The sequence below is a fragment of the Mesoplodon mirus genome (genome assembly GCF_964341445.2).
Source record: "Mesoplodon mirus genome assembly, chromosome: 3".
Lineage (NCBI taxonomy): Eukaryota > Metazoa > Chordata > Mammalia > Artiodactyla > Ziphiidae > Mesoplodon > Mesoplodon mirus.
This window is the reverse complement of record NC_138978.1, coordinates 4,562,347-4,584,627: the sequence shown is the minus strand read 5'-3', so window position 1 is coordinate 4,584,627 and position 22,281 is coordinate 4,562,347. Positions and strand designations below refer to the sequence as shown.

Below are 22,281 nucleotides of genomic sequence, written 5' to 3'. Positions count from 1 at the left end.
CTTCACCTGGCTCAGAAAGGGAGCCCTGGTATTTGGGGGCAGGCAGAGGAAGGCTGGAACACATCTTCTCTGGGGGCCTTGAGGAACAGGGTGTGGAAGGCTGCTCTCTGGGAGCTGAGGATTTTAAAACCTTTTACCTGGGCCTCAGATGACCCAGTGAGACAAGGCTTTGAGTTCAACTTGCAACTCCACACACCCACCCCAGTCTTCAGTGTCCTGAAATTGAAATTCTGAGTAAATCATCCCGATTTCGCCTTGTTATAAACAGGGTTGCTCCCTTCAGCTCAAAGACAAATGCATGCAAACAGAGGGTATGCAAATAGACCGGTTTTGTTTAAAACGTCAATCCTGGAGCTTTCTCTGCAGGAAAAAAAAAATCCTAGGTGGATTTCCGGAGAGGTGGCCTTGGACTCAGGGTATCTCACTTTCCCTCTCCAGGCGGCCAGGGTGGGGCTTTTGCGTAATGTAAATGGAGCCTTCGTTGGGACACCCCGCCCGGGTGTTGCCCGGGCGGCCCCCAGATCCGCCCCGCACCGCGAGAGGGCCAGAGCCTCCAAGGAGCCGGGTGAGGCCCGGGGGCGCTGCCGAGGCCGCCGGCAGAGGGCGCCCGCGGCTCCCAGGCCGCTGGACGGGCCGCGGGGCGGAGCGACGGGATCTCGCGAGATTGTCGAGCAGCAGGAGCCGGTGGGCAGCATGGCTGACTCGGTGCTACTGCTCAAGAGGGGTCCTTCTCGCTCCACGTGGCTGCGGGCCCGCAAGGCCCGGCCGCACCTCATCCTCAGCTACCGGCCCCGCCGCCGGCTCGGGAGGCTGCGCTGGCGCGGCCGAAGGCGCTTTCGGCGGCGAGTGCTGCAGGCCCAGGCGGCCGGCGCGGACTGGCGGGAGGGCGTCTGCCTGGTGTCGCGCTCGGCGGCGCCCCGGAGGCCCAAGACCGCGGCCCCCAGCCCCCGCCCGGCCCAGGATCCGGCCCCGAGTTGTTCCGCGATCCTCCCCATCCCGCCTGTGCGGTCGGCCGGCTCGGGCCGCGCCGTGTTGCTGCTGCCGCTGGGGCAGGTAGGTCGCGCCCGGGGAGCCGGGAGGGCAGAGCGGGAGGGGTGGGGACGCAGCCCCGGGAGCTGCAGGCTGGGAGAGGCCCGTGTCCCCCTGCGTGTTCTTTGGTCGCATTCCTCGGGCGGTGGTGCTGGGCAGAGCGTAACAAGGACCCTCCCGAGGGAATTCTAAGTCTTTGGGGCTGGAGGGACTTTAATAGTAACGAAAATAATAGGTTGCATTTGCCGAGTGCTTAGAAATGTCAGACTCTAAGTAAGTGTTCTAAGTGTTTGGGGCATATGAACCCATTTAGTACTCATGCATGCTCTACGGAGTCTTTACCGCTAGGAATGTTTACAGAAAGAAAGAATATAGCTTAGGTAACTTTCCAGAAAGTTATACAGCAGAGGTAGAGCCAGCAGTCAAACCCTGGCAGCCTGATTGCAGGGCCCCTGACGTTCACCTGAACGTTGGTCTGGGAGGTCCCCCGCAATACAGGAGGGAGGTGAAAACCCAAGAACGGGAGAGAGACGGCAGGCGCTGGACCTTTGTAAGAACAGGGAGTCATGCGTACAGCAGAGCTGAGTTCAGGGGCTCCCCCCGGGTCAGTGTTCACCAGACTCTCTGTCCCTGTAAATGCCATAGGATATGATCTTAGGTTAAAAATATTAATATTTTAATCTATTAGTTTAAAATCCTAGATAGTCACCTACAAGGTATTCTGTTACTTGGAAATCAGCCTCCTTTTGATGTCTCAGTAGCCAGTTAAGATCTTAGAAGTTTTCTGTCATTGGTAACAGAATCTGTAACCTTATTTCTTCCTTTCTTTTTTCTTTTCCTCTAGGGCTTTACTTTTAGCGGGATCTGTCGTGTGACCTGCCTCTATGGCCAGGTGCAGGTGTTTGGTTTTACCATCAGCCAAGGCCAACCTGCCCCAAATGTCTTCTCTACCTATACCCACTCTCGCCTGACTATCAATGCAGTTCATTACTCAGTGCATGAGAAAAGCAAGAAAGAGATGAAAAGGGAAGCCCGAAGTTTGCTCAGATCTTATCTGAACCAAGGTAATAAAAAAAAAAACTGCATGATTTACTAAGGATGTATCATAATAAGGTGAATAATTTTTTTTGGCTGCGCTGCCCGGCGTGTGGGATCTTAGTTCCTCGATCAGGGATTGAACCCGTGCCCCCTGCATTGGAAGCGCAGAGTCTAAACCCCTGGACGGCCGGGGAAATCACAAGGCGAATAATTTTCAGATGCTTACTATGGCCTAGAACTTGTACCCTCTACTGTATCTGTTTAAACTCTCACCAGGGTCTTGAGAGTGAAGCTACTGTTTTCACGATTTTACAGATGAGAAAAGTTGCCCAAGGCCACACAGCATTTAGGTAGCAAACCTGGATTGACTTCTCCACCCAGGTGTGTTCCTGTCATGCAATATGGCCTCCTGAAAAAGTCTCTCAAACATAATTCCTAGTCTCAAAAAGTTTGGAATTTAGCAGAGGAGAGGGAGGTCCTAAAGGGCATAGAGTTTAATGGTGTGCTTTTTCTAAGGTAGTTTATATCTCTCTTTACAGATGACAGATACTGTTTGATGAAGAACTTTTCTCCTCTCTGTTCCATTCTGTTGCTGGAACGTCTGAAAACCTCCACTGTGAACTTCATAATCAGCCATCCAGGTTTATCTTACGTTTTCGTACAAGAGGTAGAACCAGTTTTCATTCAGAGTTTTGCTAATTACTTTCACCAAAACAGTCAGATGACTATGTAGGATGCCCCCGTGGAAGATCAGTCTGTCTGTCACATTGTGCTGTAAGTCGTACAGAATGTGACATGAATGTAAACTAAAAGTAGTCAGTATAGAAGACTATATCGTGAAAATTGTCTCTTCTACCCCCCTTAGCTTCATTCCCCAGAGAAAGTCATCGTTTTCTACTATAGTTGGTTAAATGCCTTTTGATATTTCTTCAGTGGTTATCTTTATATTTTTTTAATGGTTATCTTTATATTTTGATTTACTAACGAGACAGTATGAATTTTCTCTAAACTCTGAATGAGAATGAGTAATTTCAATGTACTTGCACTTTATCCCATCTCTCTCTTTCTTCAACTCCAAATTTTTGCTACCCTTATTATTAATTTCCTGAAGTCGGGTCGGTCACTATAATTGTCTTCCACGAGCCAGTAGACTGAGTCAACACTATAGGAACATCAGACAGACTGGGTGTGAGGTGTGAGTGCTTGGGCGCACGGAGACGGGGCGCTGCAGGAGGAGACTTAAATCTGTAGCTTAAAGATGCCTTAGACATTCAGCTGGAGGTGTCAAGTGAGAGATTCAGCGTGTGAGTCAAGTTCAGAGAGGAGGCTGGGAATGTAAATTTGGGAGCTTTCAGCAGAAGAGGGTTCCGGAGCCCGTGAGACAGGACAGTAACGCCAAGGAGTTGATACAGGTAAAAATGAGAAGGTTCCGGGTCTGAGCCCGGGGAGCAACAAAGAGACTGAGCACAGCAGGCGGGTGTGGTCGGGGAACCGCTGGAGGACGCGGAGGCCCCGCGGCAGCTGACGGTGAGACGAGGCCTGAGAAGGGAACTTGGGTGCAGAATCACCATCTGGACGAGAGTGGTTTCATTGCATTGCTGAGGGGGCTGGCCTGACTGGAATGGGGTCAAGACCTGGGGAAGAGCGGAACTCGGGGGTTTAGTAGTAAGGGATTTTGCTTTTAGAGAGTTTAGCTGTAAAGGGAAGAAAGAAATGAAACAGTGGTGGGAGAAGTGAACATGAACTAGAGAGTTCTGGTTTTTGTTCAGGTGGATGGAAAAAAACCTTGTGATTGAACACAGCAGGTGGGAAAGATCCACAGGAGAGAGCGCGCTGGTGCATGAGGGAGAGGATGGCTGGAGCGAGGTGGGGGAGTGGACCTCGAGGGGCGGGTTCTGGTGTCTGTGTGGAGGGTTGGCCTTAGGAGCAGAGGCAGTTCCTTTAGAGTGGCTGAAGGCAGTGCCTGGGACAGAGGCGGGGGCAAGGGGAAGGTCTCTTCTGATTGCTTCCCCTTACGCTGTGAAATGGTTCAAGGTTATCACCTGGGGAGTAGGAGGGGGTTGGAGGCTGGAAGATATGAAACAAGGTCAGGACAATGAATGGGCTCTTGTCATGTAAATTTAATCTAGTACAGAATCCAGCAGCTTGGTCGGAGCCATAGAGAAAGGAATGGAAATCCCGTGTTACCAAGTGAGTGTTTCAGATGCCACGATCAAACTCATTCTTTTTTAATTTATTTTTAGCTTTTTTTTTTTTTTTTTTTGCGGTACGCGGGCCTCTCACTGTTGTGGCCTCTCCCGTTGCGGAGCACAGGCTCCGGACGCGCAGGCTCAGCGGCCATGGCTCACGGGCCCAGCCGCTCTGCGGCACGTGGGATCTTCCTGGACCGGGGCACGAACCCGTGTCCCCTGCATCGGCAGGCAGACTCTCAACCACTGCGCCACCAGGGAAGCCCTATTTTCAGCTTTTTTTTTGTCCCTGCGACTTACCCAACCAGCACTATTTATACTCCTTACGATCTTTCTTGGATAACTTTCCTTTCCACACTTATGCGTTAATACATTCTGGAATTATATTTTCCTATAAGGCAGATAGTAAACTTTAGCTTATCTCGTTTTATAAGATGTTCTTGTTTTTCCCTCAGTGACTGATAGTTGAGCGGAGTGTAGAATTACAGGTTCACAGTTTTCCTCGAAACCTTGAAGGACTTCGTTGTTTTCTAGAATCCAGAATAGCTGCTAGGAATCCTCACCCCAGGCTGATTCTTGCTCCTTTTATGAGGTCCTTCTCCTCGGGGTTGATGAATTGCATGCGGGTGTGATCACGGGTGGGGTCTCTTCTTGGGTCCTCCCTTATTCCATATGAGACCCACTTGCTTCTGCCAGGGCCCTGCTCTCATTCCTCCGGTGGCTTTCCTGTGGTTTCCTGCTACTTCTGCTAGAATGCCATCGGACTTCATGTCCTCACCTTCCACATCCTTTCAACTCTCTTTTTAAAAAGATTTATTTATTATTTATTTATTTTTGGCTGCGTCGGGTCTTAGTTGCGGCACGTGGGCGGTTGCGGTGCACGGGCTTCTATCTAGTTGTGGCGGTGGGTTTTTTCTTTTCCTCTCGCTCTCTAGTTGTGGCACGCAGGCTCCAGAGTGCATGGGCTCTGTAGTTTGCGGCACGCGGGCTCTAGTTGAGGCACGTGAGCTCAGTAGTTGTGGCATGCCGGCTTAGTTGTCCCACAGCATGTGGTCTCTCAGTTCCGACCAGGGCTTGAGCGCCCATCGCCTGCACTGGAGAGCAGACTTTTTACTACTGGACCACCAGGGGAGTCCCTCCTTTCAACTCTTTGTCTTTTTTTTTTTTTTTTGGCGGTACGCGGGCCTCTCACTGTTGTGGCCTCTCCCATTGCGGAGCATAGGCTCCGGACGCGCAGGCTCAGCGGCCATGCTCATGGGCCCAGCCACTCCGCGGCATGTGGGATCTTCCCGGACCGGGGCACGAACCCGTGTCCCCTGCATCGGCAGGCGGACTCTCAACCACTGTGCCACCAGGGAAGCCCCCTCTTTGTCTTTTTGCTTGATGTTTTTGGAGACTGTCTTGACTTTATTCCAAATCACCAACCTGTTCTACAGCTGGGGTCTTCGGTTGAATTTTTCTTGTGACCATCACTTTTAAATTTCCATGCATTTTTTTCTCTAACGTCTCCCGCAGAGGTGGTGGCAGCTTGGAAGTAAGCGTAAGCTATGAAAATAGAGACGTGGACGGCTTTGGGAGGCAACAAGACTTACTGGGGGGTTGGATCTGGGGGGGTGAGAGAAAGGGAGGGATCAAATTTATCTTTTGTAGCTCACAACTCTATGAGGCTTGTTAATTTAGAACCGGAGAGAAAAAAGTATGTTTGTTTTCATCTTTTCTTAAAGTTTACATTGTTATTTCAGATTCCGACTTTCCAGATTAACTCTGAGTATTTCGCCTTGAAATCTGTGGGCATCAGGAGAGAGAGAAAAAAAACCGGCCTTCGTTTGACCGAGAGTGCCTTTTCAGTCATGGAAGAGTTAGTGAGCATTTCTTGTGGTGAGTAATCCGTACCAATACAGTCTAGCGTTTGTCCACCAAAGCCTCAGAGGGTTACTGTTGATGATTAGCGTCGTAAAGAAGATGGCTAACTTTAGGGGTCAATGTTTGTTTCACCTCCAGAAGAAGCCGACGGCTGCCCTGTCATTCTGGTCTGTGGCTCTCAGGACATTGGAAAGTCAACATTTAATAGATACCTGATTAACCAGTTGTTAAATAGGTAAGAGTATTTTTGACATATTGCTAGATTTTTGGCAGGAAGTAGGATTTTTGATTTGAGAAACTAGATGGGAATGCATCCTGACTCCTAAATAGAGATTATATACAACCCTGCAAAGCCACTCAGCTGAGTGAGGCCATCTGGTTATACCAGGTTTTGGGGTGAAGTGATGGCGCTCTCAGCTATACCCACCCTCCCTGTCGGTGAGCTCGCGAGAGTTGTCACTTGGTCTCTGAAAATGTATTTGTCCAAATCCAGAGAGTCAGGGTAGGGATAAATTCTGTTGTATTTCAAAAATAAAATGTTAAGAAAGGCAAAGTTTTATCCCTATAATGAGTGGACACTGTGGCCTTGCCTGCGTCCCATTTTCTCTTTACCGTTCTTCTGTGTTGGTTGTCGTCTTTGGAGCATTCTACCTATGAGGCTGCATGGGGTGGATTATGCCTGTGCATCACATAAAATCTTTACAATCTGATTTACCCTTTGGGCACAGTAAAACTAGTTAAGATTTTCTTTCTTTCTTTTAAATTTTCAGTATATCCTGCGTTGACTATTTGGAATGTGATCTGGGACAGACAGAATTTACTCCGCCAGGTTGCATTTCTCTACTTAACGTTACAGAACCAGTTCTAGGTATGTATTATATACTTTTTAAATGTCTTGGTTTTATACAGTGCGAAAGTAATGATACAGAAAGTTCAAAGAGGGCCTCCCTGGTGGCTCAGTGGGTAAGAATCCGCCTGCCAATGCAGGGGACACGGGTTCGAGCCCTGGTCCAGGAAGATCCCACATACCACGGAGCCTGTGCGCCACAACTACTGAGCCCGCGCACCTAGAGCCTGTGCTCCACAACAGGAGAAGCCACCACAATGAGAAGCCCGTGCACCACAAAGAAGAGTATTCCCCGTTCGCCGCAACTGGAGAAAGCCCGCATGCAGCAACGAAGACCCAACACGGCCAAGCAGCCAAGGATAGATAAATAAAATAAATAATAAATCAAAAAAAAAAAGTATTGTTTAAAAAAAAATCAAAGAATACAAAAGTATAAAATGTAAAAAAAGAACATTCTCCCCCACTTCCAAACTCATGGTCTTCCCATAACTATTCCTCTAGCCTAAAAAAAACAAAAAAAACCCAATAATACCTTTCTAGGGTTCCATTTTAGTAAATGGAACTCCCATCCATTTTATTTTATGTAAATTGGAAACACTTTTCAGTAATATTAACGTCTTATATAACCCTATACAATGATCTAAATCAAGAGGTTGACATTGGGGCTTCCCTGGTGGTGCAGTGGTTGAGAGTCCGCCTGCTGATGCAGGGGACACGGGTTTGTGCCCCTGTCCGGGAGGATCCCACATGCCACAGAGTGGCTGGGCCCGTGAGCCATGGCCACTGAGCCTGCGCGTCCGGAGCCTGTGCTCCACAATGGGAGAGGCTGCAGCGGTGAGAGGCCCGCATACCGCAAAAAAAAAGAAAAAAAAAAAAGGAAATTGACATTGATATAATACTATTAACTATTGATATAATACTATTAACTAATCTATAGATATTTTTTCAGAATTCATCAGTTATCCTACTAATATCCTTTCTATGTTTCAGAATCCAAATCAGTCCCACATTGCCTTTTTTTTTTTTTTTTTGGCTTTGCCTTGAGGCTTTGCAAGATCTCAGTTCTCTAACCAGGGATTGAACTCTGGCCACAGCAGTGAAAGCCTGGAATCCTAACCACTAGGCCACCAGGGAACTCCCACACTGCTTTTTTTTTAATACAAAAATATACGTAATATGAGATTTATCATTTTAACTCTTCATGTGTACATTTCGGTGCATTAAATGCATTCATAGTGTTGTATAACCATCACCACTATCTACCTGCAAAACTTTTTCACTGTCCCAAACTGAAATGCTGTACCTGTTAAACAATAATCCATTCCCTACCCCAGTCCCCCACAGCCCTTAGGTACCGCTAGCCTACTTTCGGTTCCTATGAATTTGCCTAATTTAGGCACCTCGTATAAGTGGAATCATGCAATATTTGTCCTTCTGTGTCAGGCTTTTTTCACTAAGCATAAAGGTTTTAAGATCTGTTCATATTGTAGCATATGTCAAAAGTAATTCCTCCTTATGGCTGAAAATTATTCCATTATGTCACATTTTGTTTATCCTTTTAACTGTTGATGGACACTTGGATTGTTTTCATTTTCTGCCTATTGTGATCTTGAATAAAGTAGTTGTGGCATGCAGGCTGTGGAGCACGCAGGTTTAGTTGCCCCACAGCATGTGGGATCTTAGTTCTCCAACCAGGGATGGAACCCCTGTCTCCTGCATTGGAAGGCAGATTCTTAACCACTGGACCACCAGGAAGTCCCAATTTTTGTTATTTTAATTATGACCTTTCTTGTGGATGTGAAGTGATACCTCTTTTTGGTCTTTTTTTTTTTTTTTTTTTTTTTTTTTTGCGGTACGCGGGCCTCTCACTGTTGTGGCCTCTCCCGTTGCGGAGCACAGGCTCCAGACGCGCAGGCTCAGCGTCCGTGGCTCACGGGCCCAGCCATTCCGCAGCATGTGGGATCTTCCCGGACTGGGGCACAAACGCGTGTCCCCTGCATCACAGGCGAACTCTCAACCACTGTGCCACCAGGGAAGCCCTCTTTTTGGTCTTGATTTGCATTTCCCTAATAACTGACGGGACTTGAGCATCTTTTCATGTGCTTATTGGCCATTTGTACATCTGCTTTGGAGAAATGTCTAGTTTAGTCCTTTGCCCATCTTTTTAATTAATTAATTTGTTTAATTTTGGCTGCGTTCAGTCTTCGTTGCTGCACGTGGGCTTTCTCTAGTTGCGGCGAGGGGGTGCAGTGCACGGGTGTCTCATTGCAGTGGCTTCTCTTGTTGCAGAGCACAGGCTCTAGGTGCACCGACTTCAGTAGTTGTGGCACGGGGGCTCAGTAGCTGTGGTGCACGGGCTTAGTTGCTCCGTGGCATGTGGGATCTTCCCGGACTAGGGCTCAAACCCGTGTCCCCTGCATTGGCAGGCGGATTCTTAACCACTGCGCCACCAGGGAAGTCCCCTTTTGCCCATTTTTGAATTGGGTTCTTTGTTTTTGTTGAATTTAGGAGTTCTTTATATATTCTGGATGTTAATTCCTTCCTTCTAGGAATTTTGTCTTTTTTTGCTCTAACACTTAGGTCTTTGATCCATTTTGAGTTCATTTTTGTGTGTGATACAAGGGAAGGGTCCAGCTTTGTTCTTTTGCACGTGGATGTCCAGTTTTCCAATATCCATTTGTTGTCCTTCCCCCACTGAGTGATCTTGGCACCTATGTTGAAAATCATTCTGGACTCTTTATTCTATTCCTTTGGTTTATGTCTGCCCTTAGGCCAGCACCACACTTAATTACTGTACCTTTGTAGTAGGTTAAAAGTTGGGAAATGTGAGTCCTCCAACTTTATTCTTTTTCAGGATTGTTTGGCCTTTTGGGACCCTTTGCAATTCCATATGAATTTGAGAATAGGCTTTCCCATTTCTGGGGAAAAGGCTATTAGAATTTTGATAGGGATTGTGTTCAGTCTGTAATTTTTTAGGTCTTCCTTAATTTCTTTTCTTTTTTTAAAAAAATATTTATTTATTTATTTTGGCTGCGCCAGGTCTTAGGTCTTAGTTGTGGCACACGGGATCTTCCTTGAGGCATGGGGTATCTTTAGTTGCGGCATGCAGACTCTTAGTTGCGGCATGCGGGATCTAGTTCCCCGACCAGGGATTGAACCCGGACCCCCTGCATTGGGAGCACAGAGTCTTACCCACTGGACCACCAGGGAAGTCCTAATTTTTTTTTTTTGGCTGCATTGTATCTTTGCTTGCATGCCGTTTTTCTCTAGTTGCTGAAAGCGGGGGCCACTCTTCGTTGTGGTGCGCGGGCTTCTCATTGCGGTGGCTTCTCTTGTTGCAGAACACAGGCTCTAGGCATGCGGGCTTCAGTAGTTGTGGCACACAGGCTTCAGTAGTTGGGGCTCACGGGCTCTAGAGCCCAGGCTCAGTAGTTGTGGCGCACGGGCTTAGTTGCTCCGTGGCATGTGGGATCTTCCCGGACCAGGGCTCGAACCCGTGTCCCCTGCATTGGCAGGCGGATTCTAAACCACTGTGCCACCAGGGAAACTCCCTTTTTAATTTCTTTAAGCAGTATTTTACCTCCTTGGTTAGATTTATTCCTAAGGATTTAATTCTTTTAGTTATTGTAAATGGAATTGCTATTCTAATTTCCTCTTCATATTGCTAATTGCTGGTGTATAGAAACATAACTGACTTTTGTGTTTTGATCTTCTGCCCTGCAACTTTGAATTCCTTTATTACTGCTAGTAGCATTCTTGTGAATCCTTTGGGCTTTTCTATATATAAGATCATGTCATCTGTGAATAGAGATAGTTTTATCTCTTCATTTCCAAGTTGGATGCCTTTTATTTCTTTTTCTTGTCTGATAGCTCTGGCTAAAACCTTTAATACAATGTTGAATAGAAAGTAAACATCATTTTGTTGTTCCTGATCTTGGAGGTAATGCATACAGTCTTTTACCATTAAGTAAAATGTTAGCTGTGGCTTTTTCAGTTTACCTTTTTCAGGTTGAAGAAGTTGTCTTCTATTCTTAGTCTGTGGAATGTTTTTTATCATGGAAGGATGTTGGATTTTGTCAAATGCTTTTTCTGTTTCTGTTCAGATAATTGTGTGACTTTTGTTAAGTTGATTTTTAAAGGAAGCAGATGGTATCACATTAGGTTGATAGATAATATTAGCGATTTAACATGCTTTTAGTCAGTAAGAATTTTTAAATACATTTACTTTATTTTAACAGCTTTCTAAAAAATACGTGTTTAGGGTGGGATAGGGAGGGTGGGAGGGAGACGCAAGAGGAAGGAGATATGGGGATATCTGTATATGTATAGCTGATTCACTTTGTTATAAAGCAGAAACTAACACACCATTATAAAGCAATTGTGCTCCAATAAAGATGTTAAAAAATAATAATAGTAATTGTTTAGGGGAGTCCCCTAGTGGCCTAGTGGTTAGGATTCCGGGCTTTCATTGCCATGGCCTGGGTTCAGTCCCTGGTCTGGAAACTGAGATCCTGCAAGCCACACAGCACAGCCAAAACAAAAAAATTGTTTAGACTTAGCTCTTTAGCTGGTTTCATTGTTCCTCTTTTACATTTTCTCTACTTCATTTAATTCTTTTTCCTTTTTTATCCCTTTAGCCCCCTTTAGTCTGGAACAGTTCCTCCGGCTTTTCTTATCTTTTATCACCTTGACAATTCGAAGGGTACGTTTGTAGGCTCCCCCGTGGTTCGATTTAGAAGTGACGCTGTTCTCCGTGTGTCATATCAACATGCTGTCCGTTTGTCCTGTTGCCAGACTTGTTGGCTTTGATCGATGGGTTAAGGTAGTGTTTGCCAGGGTTTTCCACTCTAACCAGGTGTGCTACTGTTATCTTCTTCTGGATCCTCTCCGTGGACAGAGTTAGGGAATATGCATATGCTTAAACCCACGCATGTCATGTATGTACGTATATAATATGTGTGTGTGTGCATATATGTACACACACATATTTCTGTGTCTTTCTGTATCTGCCTGTTTATTAAGAGCCATGAGTTTGCCCTGATCATTCTTTTTTTTTTTTTTTTTTTTGGCCACACCACATGGCTTGAGGGATGTTAGTTCCCCGACCAGGGATCGAACCTGGGCCCCCTGCAGTGGAAGCGTGGAGTCCTAACCACTGGACCGCCAGGGAGTTCCCTGCACTGATCATTCCGATTCTAATCTAGCACCCGGGCTTCATTCTAGTTAGCCTTCACCTTTCCATATGTATAAGTTCCTTCTCTGATGGTAAGAACCTGGCTGCCGTTATTCTCAGTATATTTACATATTTGCTCCTTCCCTCGACTACGCAGGCCACCCTGTCTGTTGGGGGCTGCCCCGAATCCCCTGGCCCCGACCTGGAGGGGAGCCTCGCCAGCTCTTTCCAAGGCGGCCTCGCCCCAGCCGCGTTGACCAAGGCCCTTGCCCCGCCAACTGTGTTGTGACATCGTCCTGGCCACCTGTCTGCTGTGGGCGCTGGCCCCAGCCAGAGGGGATGGACAGACTTCTGTGGTGACTAGGGAGTATCGGCTCCGGAGCTGGACCACCTGAGTTCAAGTCCAGCTGATGTCTACTAGCTGCGTGACCTTGGTCACGTTCATCTCTTTCTCAATTTCCTTGTCTGTAAAAATCGGGAAAGTAATGCTACCTGTCTATGAAAACTAGAGATTGTGTGTGTAGCATACATAGGACATAGTAAGTACTGTAGTCCAACAGGTGACTGCTGCTGTTATTAATCGTCGTTTCCTTAGTGTGTAAGCCCTGTAGGGAGGTTTGTTCAGTTCACAGAAATGTCCTGAGTATCTAGGACAATGCCCAGCATTCAGTAGGTGTTCAGTAAACGTTTGTTGAATGAGTGGCTGTATTAAGACTTGGTTGGGGTTAACTGTGTATGTAATCGCGAGCGTGTCTTTGTATGAAGTTGAAGGCTTAGACTTCCGAAGGTAGGAGCACAGCTATTCCTAGTGGTAGGACGGGCTCAGATTTCCTGGGGAGCTTCGTCAGTGACGATGGCTGGACCAAAACCCTCGCCATCTCTTAGGTTCTCCCGGATCGATGACTCTCATCTTTATCTCCTTAGGACCACCTTTCACCCACCAGAGGACACCCCAGAAAATGGTCTATTATGGGAAGCCTTCTTGTAAAAACAACTTTGAAAATTATATTGAGATAATAAAGTATGTGTTCAGCTCCTACAAGAGAGAGTCCCCTCTTATCGTCAACACGATGGGCTGGGTGACAGGTAAACCCGCCGAGGCGCGTGGGTTGGGCGGGAGGGTCGGGCAGTGGGGATACGTGCGTGGCTTCCAGCCATTAGTGCCGAAGCCCGGTCTCTGGGCAATTCCTTGTCTCGGAAGCAGTCCAGCTTCTTGCAGGAGTGCGTCGCCTCTCTGTGCGCTAAGTGTGCTCCCGTGGTCTCGTTCCTCGTAGACCAGGGTCTCCTGCTGCTTATTGACCTGATCCGACTGCTGTCGCCCAGCCACGTCGTTCAGTTCAGCTCCGACCGGGGTAGGTACATGCCACACCTCAGCCCGAGCTACGTGGACGACATGGACGGCTTGTACACGAAGAGCACGTCCAAAGCCAGAAACCGAGGATTCCACGTGGCAGAGTTTGCAGACAGTTTGGAATTTGCTGACGAAGAAAAGGAGAATCCAGTTCTGTTGACTGGATACAAACTGATGTCCGTTAAGTCGGAGTTTGTGTCTGGAAAAACTCCAAGAAATAGGTAAGCAAAGCATCATGGCGGGAGAAGTTAGTTTTCTTCAGTCTTACAATCCTTCTGTCCTCAATTCCCTCAAAGGAAGAGTCCTCTAAAATGTTTCAGATCTCTGTCACAGCTGTCTATTTATGAAGGAGAGTCAGTTACTTTCTGAATGGTTACTTTCCCAGTGGAAACTTCCAGAATTGGCCTCCAGGTCTGCTTGCCAGGGGCTTTGACTTGAAGCATTTCCAGGGGGGTTATGGAAGGGCAGGGTCTGCAGATGCTAAGGTTGGAACGTGGGCTGTGTGCGTAGAATCTGTGTGATGTCTCTAGTGGGAGGTGGGCCTGTAAGGTTAAATCTCTGTTTACCTCATTGTGATTTACTTTTCAGAGAATCACATAACAAAGTCCTTCGCGAGTTGGCAGTGCTGAGTTACCTTGGCCAGCTGCAGCCCCCAGTGCCAAAGCCACTGTGTCCCTTACATGGTCTGACACCCTATCAGGTGATCTGAACTCTTGGAATTGTCTTTGTTTGGGTTACTTAGACACGCCTATGGCTTCCTGTATGCCAGGAGCACTTTGACCACTTTACAGCGCCTCACTCATTTAGTCCTCAGGGCAGCCCTAGGGTGTAGATTTGGTGACTGTTTTACGGATGGGAGCTGAGTGATCCAGCTGAGTGGCACAGCTGGCCGCAGACCCAGGCAGCCCAGCTCCAGAGCTGAGCTCTTCACTGCTGTGCTGGGCCCGACTCTGGCTCCACCCTGGCTGAGAACGTTCTCCTGATACCAGAGGTAGAGCTGGGAGCACGCCCCGGCAGCCCATCTCCGCCCTTGCCCTGACTGGCTGTGTGCAACCTGGGCTCTCACCTGGGAACAGCGGTGCCAGACCTCGCAGAACGCTTGTGCAGATTTCACGAGTGCTCACGGCAGGGCCTGGCACCCGGAGAACACTCTTCAACTGTTTCAGATATCGTCCCAAGTAGATTCTGGCACTAGGGTATGTGCATCTTGGATTCCAACCTCTGAAGAATTCATCTGGGAAGAAACCACCGTAACGTTAGGATGCCAGATGATGACAGAATAAAACAGCAACAGTTAGCATTTCTAAGTGCTCTCTTCTAAGCCTGGGTTAACTCCTTTACTCACCGAGGCGCTGTTATTATCCCCACGTTACAGATGGCAGAACTGAGGCCAGGGGCACTGAGTCAGCTTGCCCAAAGGGCCATAGTAAAAGTCTGGGCCGGGACCGGCGCCCAGGCGGCCTGACTCTAGAGCCCAGGGTACTCAGCTCTGCTGTGTGGCCTGTGCAGTGCTGAGCACCCGCTGTGCCACGTGCTCTGCCGAGCACATTACCTGGGGTGGCAGCCTGCCGGGGAGGTGCTGTTACAGGCCCTGCTTACAGCGTAGAAAACCGGGCACAGCCAGGTGGACACACTGGCCTGAGGTTGCACAGGCAGGGGCCGTGACCCGGGGGGCAAGGATGCGTTTCCTGAGCCTGATGGAGAGATTGGCTCCAGGCTTCCAAGTCATCTCCACTGAAGAACCTAAGGCAGTTGGTTTAACGGAGTTTTGGTTGATTTACTGCAATTTACTCACTTGGGGATGCTCTGTAACTGAACGTGAAACTTACCTGCCAGTAATTTAAACTGCCTTTTGTTACAAATTCACATTTGTTTTTTTAACAGTTTTTTAAAATTTTTATTTATTTGGCTGTATTGGGTCTACGTTGCTGTGCAGGCTTTTCTCTGCTTGCGGTGAGCGGGGGCTACTCTTCATTGCCGTGCGGGGGCTTCTCGTGGTGGCTTCTCTTGTTGCAGAGCACAGGCTCTAGGTGCACGGGCTTCAGTAGTTGTGGCACGTGGGCTCAGTAGTTGTGGAGCACGGGCTTAGTTGCTCCGCGGCATGTGGGATCTTCCCGGACCAGGGATCGAACCCGTGTCCCCTGCATTGGCAGGTGGATTCTTAACCACTGTGCCACCAGGGAAGTCCCCCTCACATTTGTTTTTGAAGCCTAAATAATATGTGTAACAAAATGCTTTTCTGGGGACTTCCCTGGTGGCGCAGTCGTTAAGAATCCACCTGCCAATGCAGGGGACACGGGTTCGATCCCTGGTCCGGGAAGATCCCACATGCCGCGGAGCAACTAAGCCCGTGCGGCACAACTACTGAGCCTGCGCTCTAGACCCCGCAAGCCACAACTACTGAGCCCGTGCGCCACAACTACTGAAGCCCAAGTGCCTAGAGCCCGCGCACCGCAACGGAGAGTAGCCCCCGCTCCTTGCACGTAGAGAAAGCCCATGTGCAGCAACAAAGACCCAACGCAGCCAAAAAATAAATTAAAAAGAAAAAAAAAGTTTTTCTACTTTAAAAGTTTGAAATTATCCAGAAAGTTCCATGTTAAAGGTAGTTATTTACCTCGTGCTCCGGGAATGCAATCCATTTTTCTTATTGCAATAGTTAAATTAGGGAGTGAATGGAGGCTTTTTCTCACTGAATGGATTTTTACTTTCTCCCATCAGGAGACCTCTCAGTGACGGGTTTTCATAGTCTCCCTCCCTCAACTTCAGCTCATGTAGGATGTCTCCCAACTTGCATCTCATGTGTCTCTGTAGACAAAGTTCCAGGCGTTCAGTTTAGATTTCTAGCAGGTATTGCTGGTATACAGGAGCTTTGTGTAAGTTTCCTAGGTTCTCTGTATTAGAACGGTGCAGCACTAAACAAATGCTGGTTGGTGTTGGCATTCTGTTTAGATGTTTCTTGGTAGGTGGTTTGGCAGATAGAACTTCAGATAGCTGGTGAGTCAACTTGTAAACATTAAAGCAGTCTTTCAAGTAGAATTCATAGAGGGGGATGCGCATGTATCTTTCAGGTCCCTTTCAACGCCGTCGCACTCCGGATTGTCCACGCTGATGTCGCTCCTACCCACATATTATACGCTGTGAATGCCAGCTGGGTTGGGCTTTGCAAGATCCTGGATGATGTCAGAGGATATGCAAGTGGGCCCATCCTGCTTGCCCAGACGCCCATCTGTGATTGTTTGGGGTTTGGTGAGTCTGAGAGGGACACCTGTCTGTAAACCTACTGAAACTGACCCGCTTCTTCAACTGTAGATGGCTGGGCTTGACCTTGTCGCTGCCACTTGGCTGGAGTGGCCAGAGAGCTTCTCTGTCTTCTGTATGGCGGGCTTTGCGGGCTGGAGGGCAGGAAGGAAGCGGTTCTTTCTCTGCTCCTCCTGCCAGCTCCTCCAAGATTCCTAAGGGCCTGGTCATGGCCTCCTTCTCATCTGACATGTTTTCCGTGGGCCCTCCCACCCACTGCTGGGGCTCTGAGTCCATCTTAGGCCGATGTCCTTGGGGTCTCTCCAGCACAACGGAGCATCGGAGCTCCAAGCCCATGTGCCCACTGCACTCCTCCGCTTGGGTATCTCCCTGGCACCTAAGACTTGGGCCCCAAGCTGAGCCCTGATAGGTCCAGCTACCCCCTCCCTGGTGTTCTCCCCAGACCTCCTCCTCCTAGCCCGCACCGTCCCCAGTTCCCAGGCCGTGAACAGTTCTTTGAAGATTTACTCTGGTGTTTGGGTCAGGCCCCGGGGTCCTCCTTGGCACCCCCTTGCTTTCATTCTCCGCATCCAACCCACTCGCAGGTCTGGTAGTTTCGTTTTCAGAATGTCAGACTCCTCCATCTCATCTCTTCTCACCGTGCCCGTCTCATTTCTTGCCCTGGACTAGTGGAAAAGCTGTGTAACTGGACCCCCCACGGCCAGGGGTGATCTGAGCACACACGAGATCACACCGCATCCTGGTGCGTCCCTTGGCCCAGGTCCGGCCTGTGGACCCAGCCTCGTGGTGCCTGGCAGCCGTGGGTCCCTGCCTCCCTCACCGGACCTGCGTCACGTGGTCGTCCCCCGGCTCACTAAGATCAGTAGCTGTCAGTGTATATACTTCTGGAAGGGGGCTGGGCCTACACGCCTCAAGATTAGCAAAACCCTTAGTTAATATGTGTTCTTGATTTATACAACACTGAACTTCTCAAAAGCGTGTCCACAGAACCCGTATGCTTTAGTACAGATGGTAAAGAAGGGATTGGTGACGGGGAGAGACTGAGTCATCTCTGCGATCCCCACTGGTGGGTTTCTCCCTGGCCCAGGTGCACCTTAGTTAAGACAGTGTAGGACTTTGGTTTCTCACAGCTGAACAAGGAGAAGGGTACAGAGAGTCTTCAGATATTCAGATATGCCACTTTGTATTTTTAAAGCAAAACACAGTTGAACTTGAAACTCTTACTTTAAAAGCCATTCTACAATTCTGAGTGGTGGGGAAGTTTGATATCCTCCAGAAAGGGTGATTTTTATGTGTTTTGTGTGCTTTCAAGGAATTTGTAGAGGGATCGACATGGAGAAGCGGCTTTACCACATCCTCACTCCTGTGCCCCCGGAAGAGCTAAGGAACGTGAACTGTCTGCTGGTTGGAACCATTTCCATTCCACAGTGTGTCCTCAAGAGCCAGGTGAGTGCGGCCCCCGGGGGCAGCCCTGGAGCTCGCTGGCCGTGTCCGCAGTAGAGAGTGGGGACCTGAAGTCGGGGCGAGAGTCCCGGGAGCAGGTTATTGTTTGGGAAGCTTACACTCCGTGGTGGGGTGTCAGCGTGGCCCAAAGGTCTACGACCCAGAGTCGCCATCACGCACGGCCAGGAGCCCCGTGGTGGAGCCGTCATCGCAGACGTGCGTGTGGGAGGAAAGAGCAGAGGTGGCGTCCCCATGATGAGCCCTCCCTGAAGACGGTCTTCAGGGGTCCCCGTGGGAAGGCCATGGAGGGCACGTTGGCCGAGGGCATCCGTGTGGTCCCAAACCAAACGGCAGGACCTGCAGGCAGCTGGGGAGGCACCAGTGTCCCCCTCCCCACCGGCTCGTTCTGCCGCTTTGAGAGAGAAGGCCCCACCCCCAGTCTCATGCTGTTTGGTGTGTTTGTGGGGTTGAACGGTGAGGGGACCTTCCTCAGACTCTCACTTTTAACACTGTCTTCCGTCTTGGCTGGATTTGAAGTATTTTCTCTGTGTTTCCATTTCAGCGTGGGCTCGAAGGGACGATACCTTACATCACAACAGATTATAATTTTAAACTTCCCGGAGCATCAGAGAAAATTGGAGCAAGAGAAATTGAGGAAACACGTAAAGAGAAAGTACACCCCAAACCTAAATTCTATCGAAAAACAAACTGATCCTGATGTTCTTAATAAGGGAAGGACCTTTCTACCGAGAGATTGACTCTGACTCCAGGCTGGCACCAGCGGACTGATGGGGTTCTGTGGCCATGAACAGCACGGCGCGCTTACGTAGCAAATGGGGCAGTGTTTGCTGCCTAACTCGTGGATATGTTCAGAGTACATTTAAATCTGTTCTTAAGTTGACATGACCTAGAGGTTTGCCCTAGTCTTCTGTTTTATTTTCTAAGGGAGTAAAGCAGCAGGGAAAAGTTTGTGCGCCCTTGAAACAAAAAGAACATGGTAGATTCCTCATAAAGTTTTTCCAGTACCTGGTTGTTGGCATCTGGATAAAAATAGAGTAATGGGAGCCACAGAAACGTCCCAAGGAGGAAGGCAGGCTGGCCAGCAGGATGGAGAGCGTAACAGAATATGGTGGCGCCCCGTGGTCCTTGCCCTGGGGCGGGGGGCATTCCCATCCCTGCTCATTGGATGCTCTTCAGCCCCGTCCGTGCGTGTGGGGGCCAAGGGTTAAGCCTTTGTTTGGTCTGTTAAGGTTTCAGAGAGAAAAGTTTGACTCCAGAGCCCTTCTTCTTCCTTTTTAAAATCTGATGCTGAAAAATTTTATGCTGAAAAAATGCTCTCAGATCCAGGAAGCCTATCTTGGGGCTTCTTGAAAACCAGATTTGTCCTAATTGACTTCGCATCTGAGATTAAAAACACACAGTGGGCAGAGCCGGACACTAGGCTGTTTGGAAGAAGGACCGGGGGAGCAGCTCATGCTCTTGGGCTCGGTGGCTGGACCTGAATCTGTGTCGGTGATGGTGCTGTTCTCCCAGGGGGCTTTGGGGCCAACGATGGAACTCCATCTTCTCCCTGGTGGTCAGGATTCTTTAACCTCCCAGGTTGGAAGTGGTTTTGGTAAACAATCAGGACAGGCAGGTCAGGTCACCATTTCTGCGTCCAGGACGCTGAGGCAGCCTTTCAAGCTGGTGGTGTGAACTCCAGCTTCCTAGCAGGATGTGTTGAAGGACAGCTATTGGGATGTGTGGGTTTTCACGTTTACGTTCATTTAAACCGTTGACTGTCACGGTCTTAAGTAGTCACGTGGCTTCTCATCTCGTAGAGCCCTTGTCACCGTCCAGGATCAGGTGTGATACCCTAGAGACCATTTAATGTCTAGCTTCTTTTTTTTTTTTTTGCAGTGGGAACCTTTTAATCTGCATACGGAGACTTGTATTTATCGTGATTCTTTCTACCAGAGGAACAAAGGGGGCCCTGCAGGAAGGGCTTCTTTTTTTTTTAAATGTTATTTATTTTTTTATACAGCAGGTTCTCATTAATTATCCATTTTATACATATTAGTGTATACATGTCAGTCCCAATCGCCCAGTTCATCCCCCCACCCCCCCACCCTAATGTCTAGCTTCTTAGTTGCTTCTTGTTTATATCTAAATTTAACTTGTACATGGTTTTCTTTCTTGGCCTTGCAAAGACTATATTAACAGACAATCCACCATCAACTTTTTGCCTCCTTCCCAAGTTCCTGTACCTTTACAATAATACTGAAGGTCTTTAGCAGCAAGTGGTGGCCTGTCATTTGCGTTTTCATTAAATCCAGGCTCGCTTTTAGCCTGTTTCCTGCTGGCCTTTAAGGCTGCGGGCTTCAGTCCCCATCGGTAAAGAAAACAAAACGTTGCCGCTAGAGGGAGCTGTCAGCCATTGGTCAGCTGGCCATACGGCAGCTGGAGATGGCCGCAGCTGGAGATGGCCGTGGAGCCCACCTAGGCCTCTGTCAGCATCCAGAGATGCTGGAGACGGCGCTGTGGTCAGCTCCAGGTGTGCCAGTCAGACCGGCAACGGTGCATCCGCCTGGTGTGTTTGATTATCAATGGCGATGGCTTGGGCTTTCTGTCATTTCCACTGTCTGTGATGACTCAGGATGGGTAGTGAGTTCTGCGCTGGAGATACTGTTAACAAAAACTCAGTCATTTCTGCATGTGATTTTTAAAGCAGGTCATGCTTATTTTAAGAAAATTAAAGGAATATATGACTTAGAACAAGAACCCTTAGTCACTGATTTTGTGGTTCTTGAAAATCAGCTGTCTAGATCTGTTTCCAGGACAGGTAGACATGAAAATGAAAAGATTCTCCAATTCTAGGGTTGATTTTATTTTGTGAAGACAGGTAGTTCTGTTTCCATCTGTCCCCCGATAGGCCTCGGGGGCAGACACCACTGTATCTTCTGAGACCCCAGCTTAGAACTGAGGACTTAGGAAAGGGGAGACGGGTCGGTGAACTGCCTCTTGAGGTGCCTTGGTGTTTGAAAAATCGAATCCTGGAAGTAGCTGGCCAGAGAGGACATGGGGGTGGTGGGGCCCCAGCTGAAGCGAGGGAGCCCGCTGCTGCTCCTGGGGTCCCTGTGACAGGCGGGTCCTCACCCTTCCGGGCACTCAGGTTTCTGCCTGACAGATGGCGAGAGGACCAAGGGACATGGGACGGTGATTCTTAAAGCATCTGGTAGTTGTTTCCCTTAGATTCGGTTGAGGCCATGTAGTGGTTAAGGCAGCAGGTTTTGATGTTGGAGCTCTGAGTTCACCTTCTGGCTGGGCCGCTGGCTAGCAGTGTAGCTTTGAGGGCATATTTAACCTGAGCCTGTGTCCTCTAAGATGGGCGGATAGCGCTTCCCTCAGGGCCCCTGCGTGAGGAGGGCGAGAGGCGTGTCTACAGCAGGCGAAGCAGTAACTCTTAGCATGCGGCCTGTCTCTGAGGGTTGTAAATCCAGAAGGCAGGACCACGATTGTGTCCTTCACAGTCACACTGGGACAAAGCAGAAACTGTCGCCATCGGAAACCATCTTACCCGGCAGCCCCCGGGCCGGTTTCCTTTAACACCGTTCTTCCTGCTGCGGGTCCTGCTCAGGGCTCTGGAGAGGAAGGTCCCAGGGCTTCCACCGATCACCCGCTCCTGGGAGTTTCTCATAAACCCCACTAACTGCTTTCAAAGTTGTGTGACCAGTTCACCCATGTAGGAAATGATCCTGAAGTCCACCAGCACCGAATCACTGTTGATGCTCTGATGCTGTTTCGTCCAGTACTTTTCTAAAATGCACGTGTGTGTGTGTTTTATAAAACTGGTGTCCAACTGTATGTATGGTTTCTATCCAGCTCTTTTCACTTAATATGTGAACTTCTGTATCATTAAATATTTTTGAGAATGTGACTTTAATTGTGTAGTTTTGTTACGTATACAGATAGACCATTTTATTCTCGGAAATTGTTTAGGGGAAATTATGGGGAAAACATCGAAAGAGGGTAGTGAAATCTGGGTGTCATAGTGGGGAAGACAGGAAACCCCAGCAAGTGCCCGGCAGCTTTTCTCTGTTTCAGTATTGAG

General features: G+C 48.6%; 1 protein-coding gene across 1 annotated transcript; it reads left to right on the top strand.

Moving 5' to 3' along the window:
- Nucleotides 1-439: 439 nt before the first annotated feature.
- On the top strand, nucleotides 440-22,107 carry NOL9 (nucleolar protein 9). The gene is made up of 12 exons (XM_082613981.1): nucleotides 440-1,053; nucleotides 1,874-2,093; nucleotides 2,607-2,734; nucleotides 5,999-6,134; nucleotides 6,258-6,354; nucleotides 6,890-6,987; nucleotides 13,064-13,225; nucleotides 13,414-13,711; nucleotides 14,079-14,190; nucleotides 16,559-16,736; nucleotides 18,061-18,194; nucleotides 18,754-22,107. Exons 1-12 carry the CDS (start codon nucleotides 694-696, stop codon nucleotides 18,901-18,903), a joined length of 2,073 nt encoding a protein of 690 aa, XP_082470107.1. The 5' UTR covers nucleotides 440-693; the 3' UTR covers nucleotides 18,904-22,107.
- Nucleotides 22,108-22,281: the final 174 nt, after the last annotated feature.

Coding starts and splice junctions, on each gene's coding strand:
- NOL9 (XM_082613981.1), top strand. CDS start 694: ATGGCTGACTCGGTGCTACTGCTCAAGAGGGGTCCTTCTCGCTCCACG. Junction 6,135..6,257: donor GTTAGTGAGCATTTCTTGTG/GTGAGTAATCCG, acceptor TTTCACCTCCAG/AAGAAGCCGACGGCTGCCCT. Junction 13,712..14,078: donor GGAAAAACTCCAAGAAATAG/GTAAGCAAAGCA, acceptor TTTACTTTTCAG/AGAATCACATAACAAAGTCC.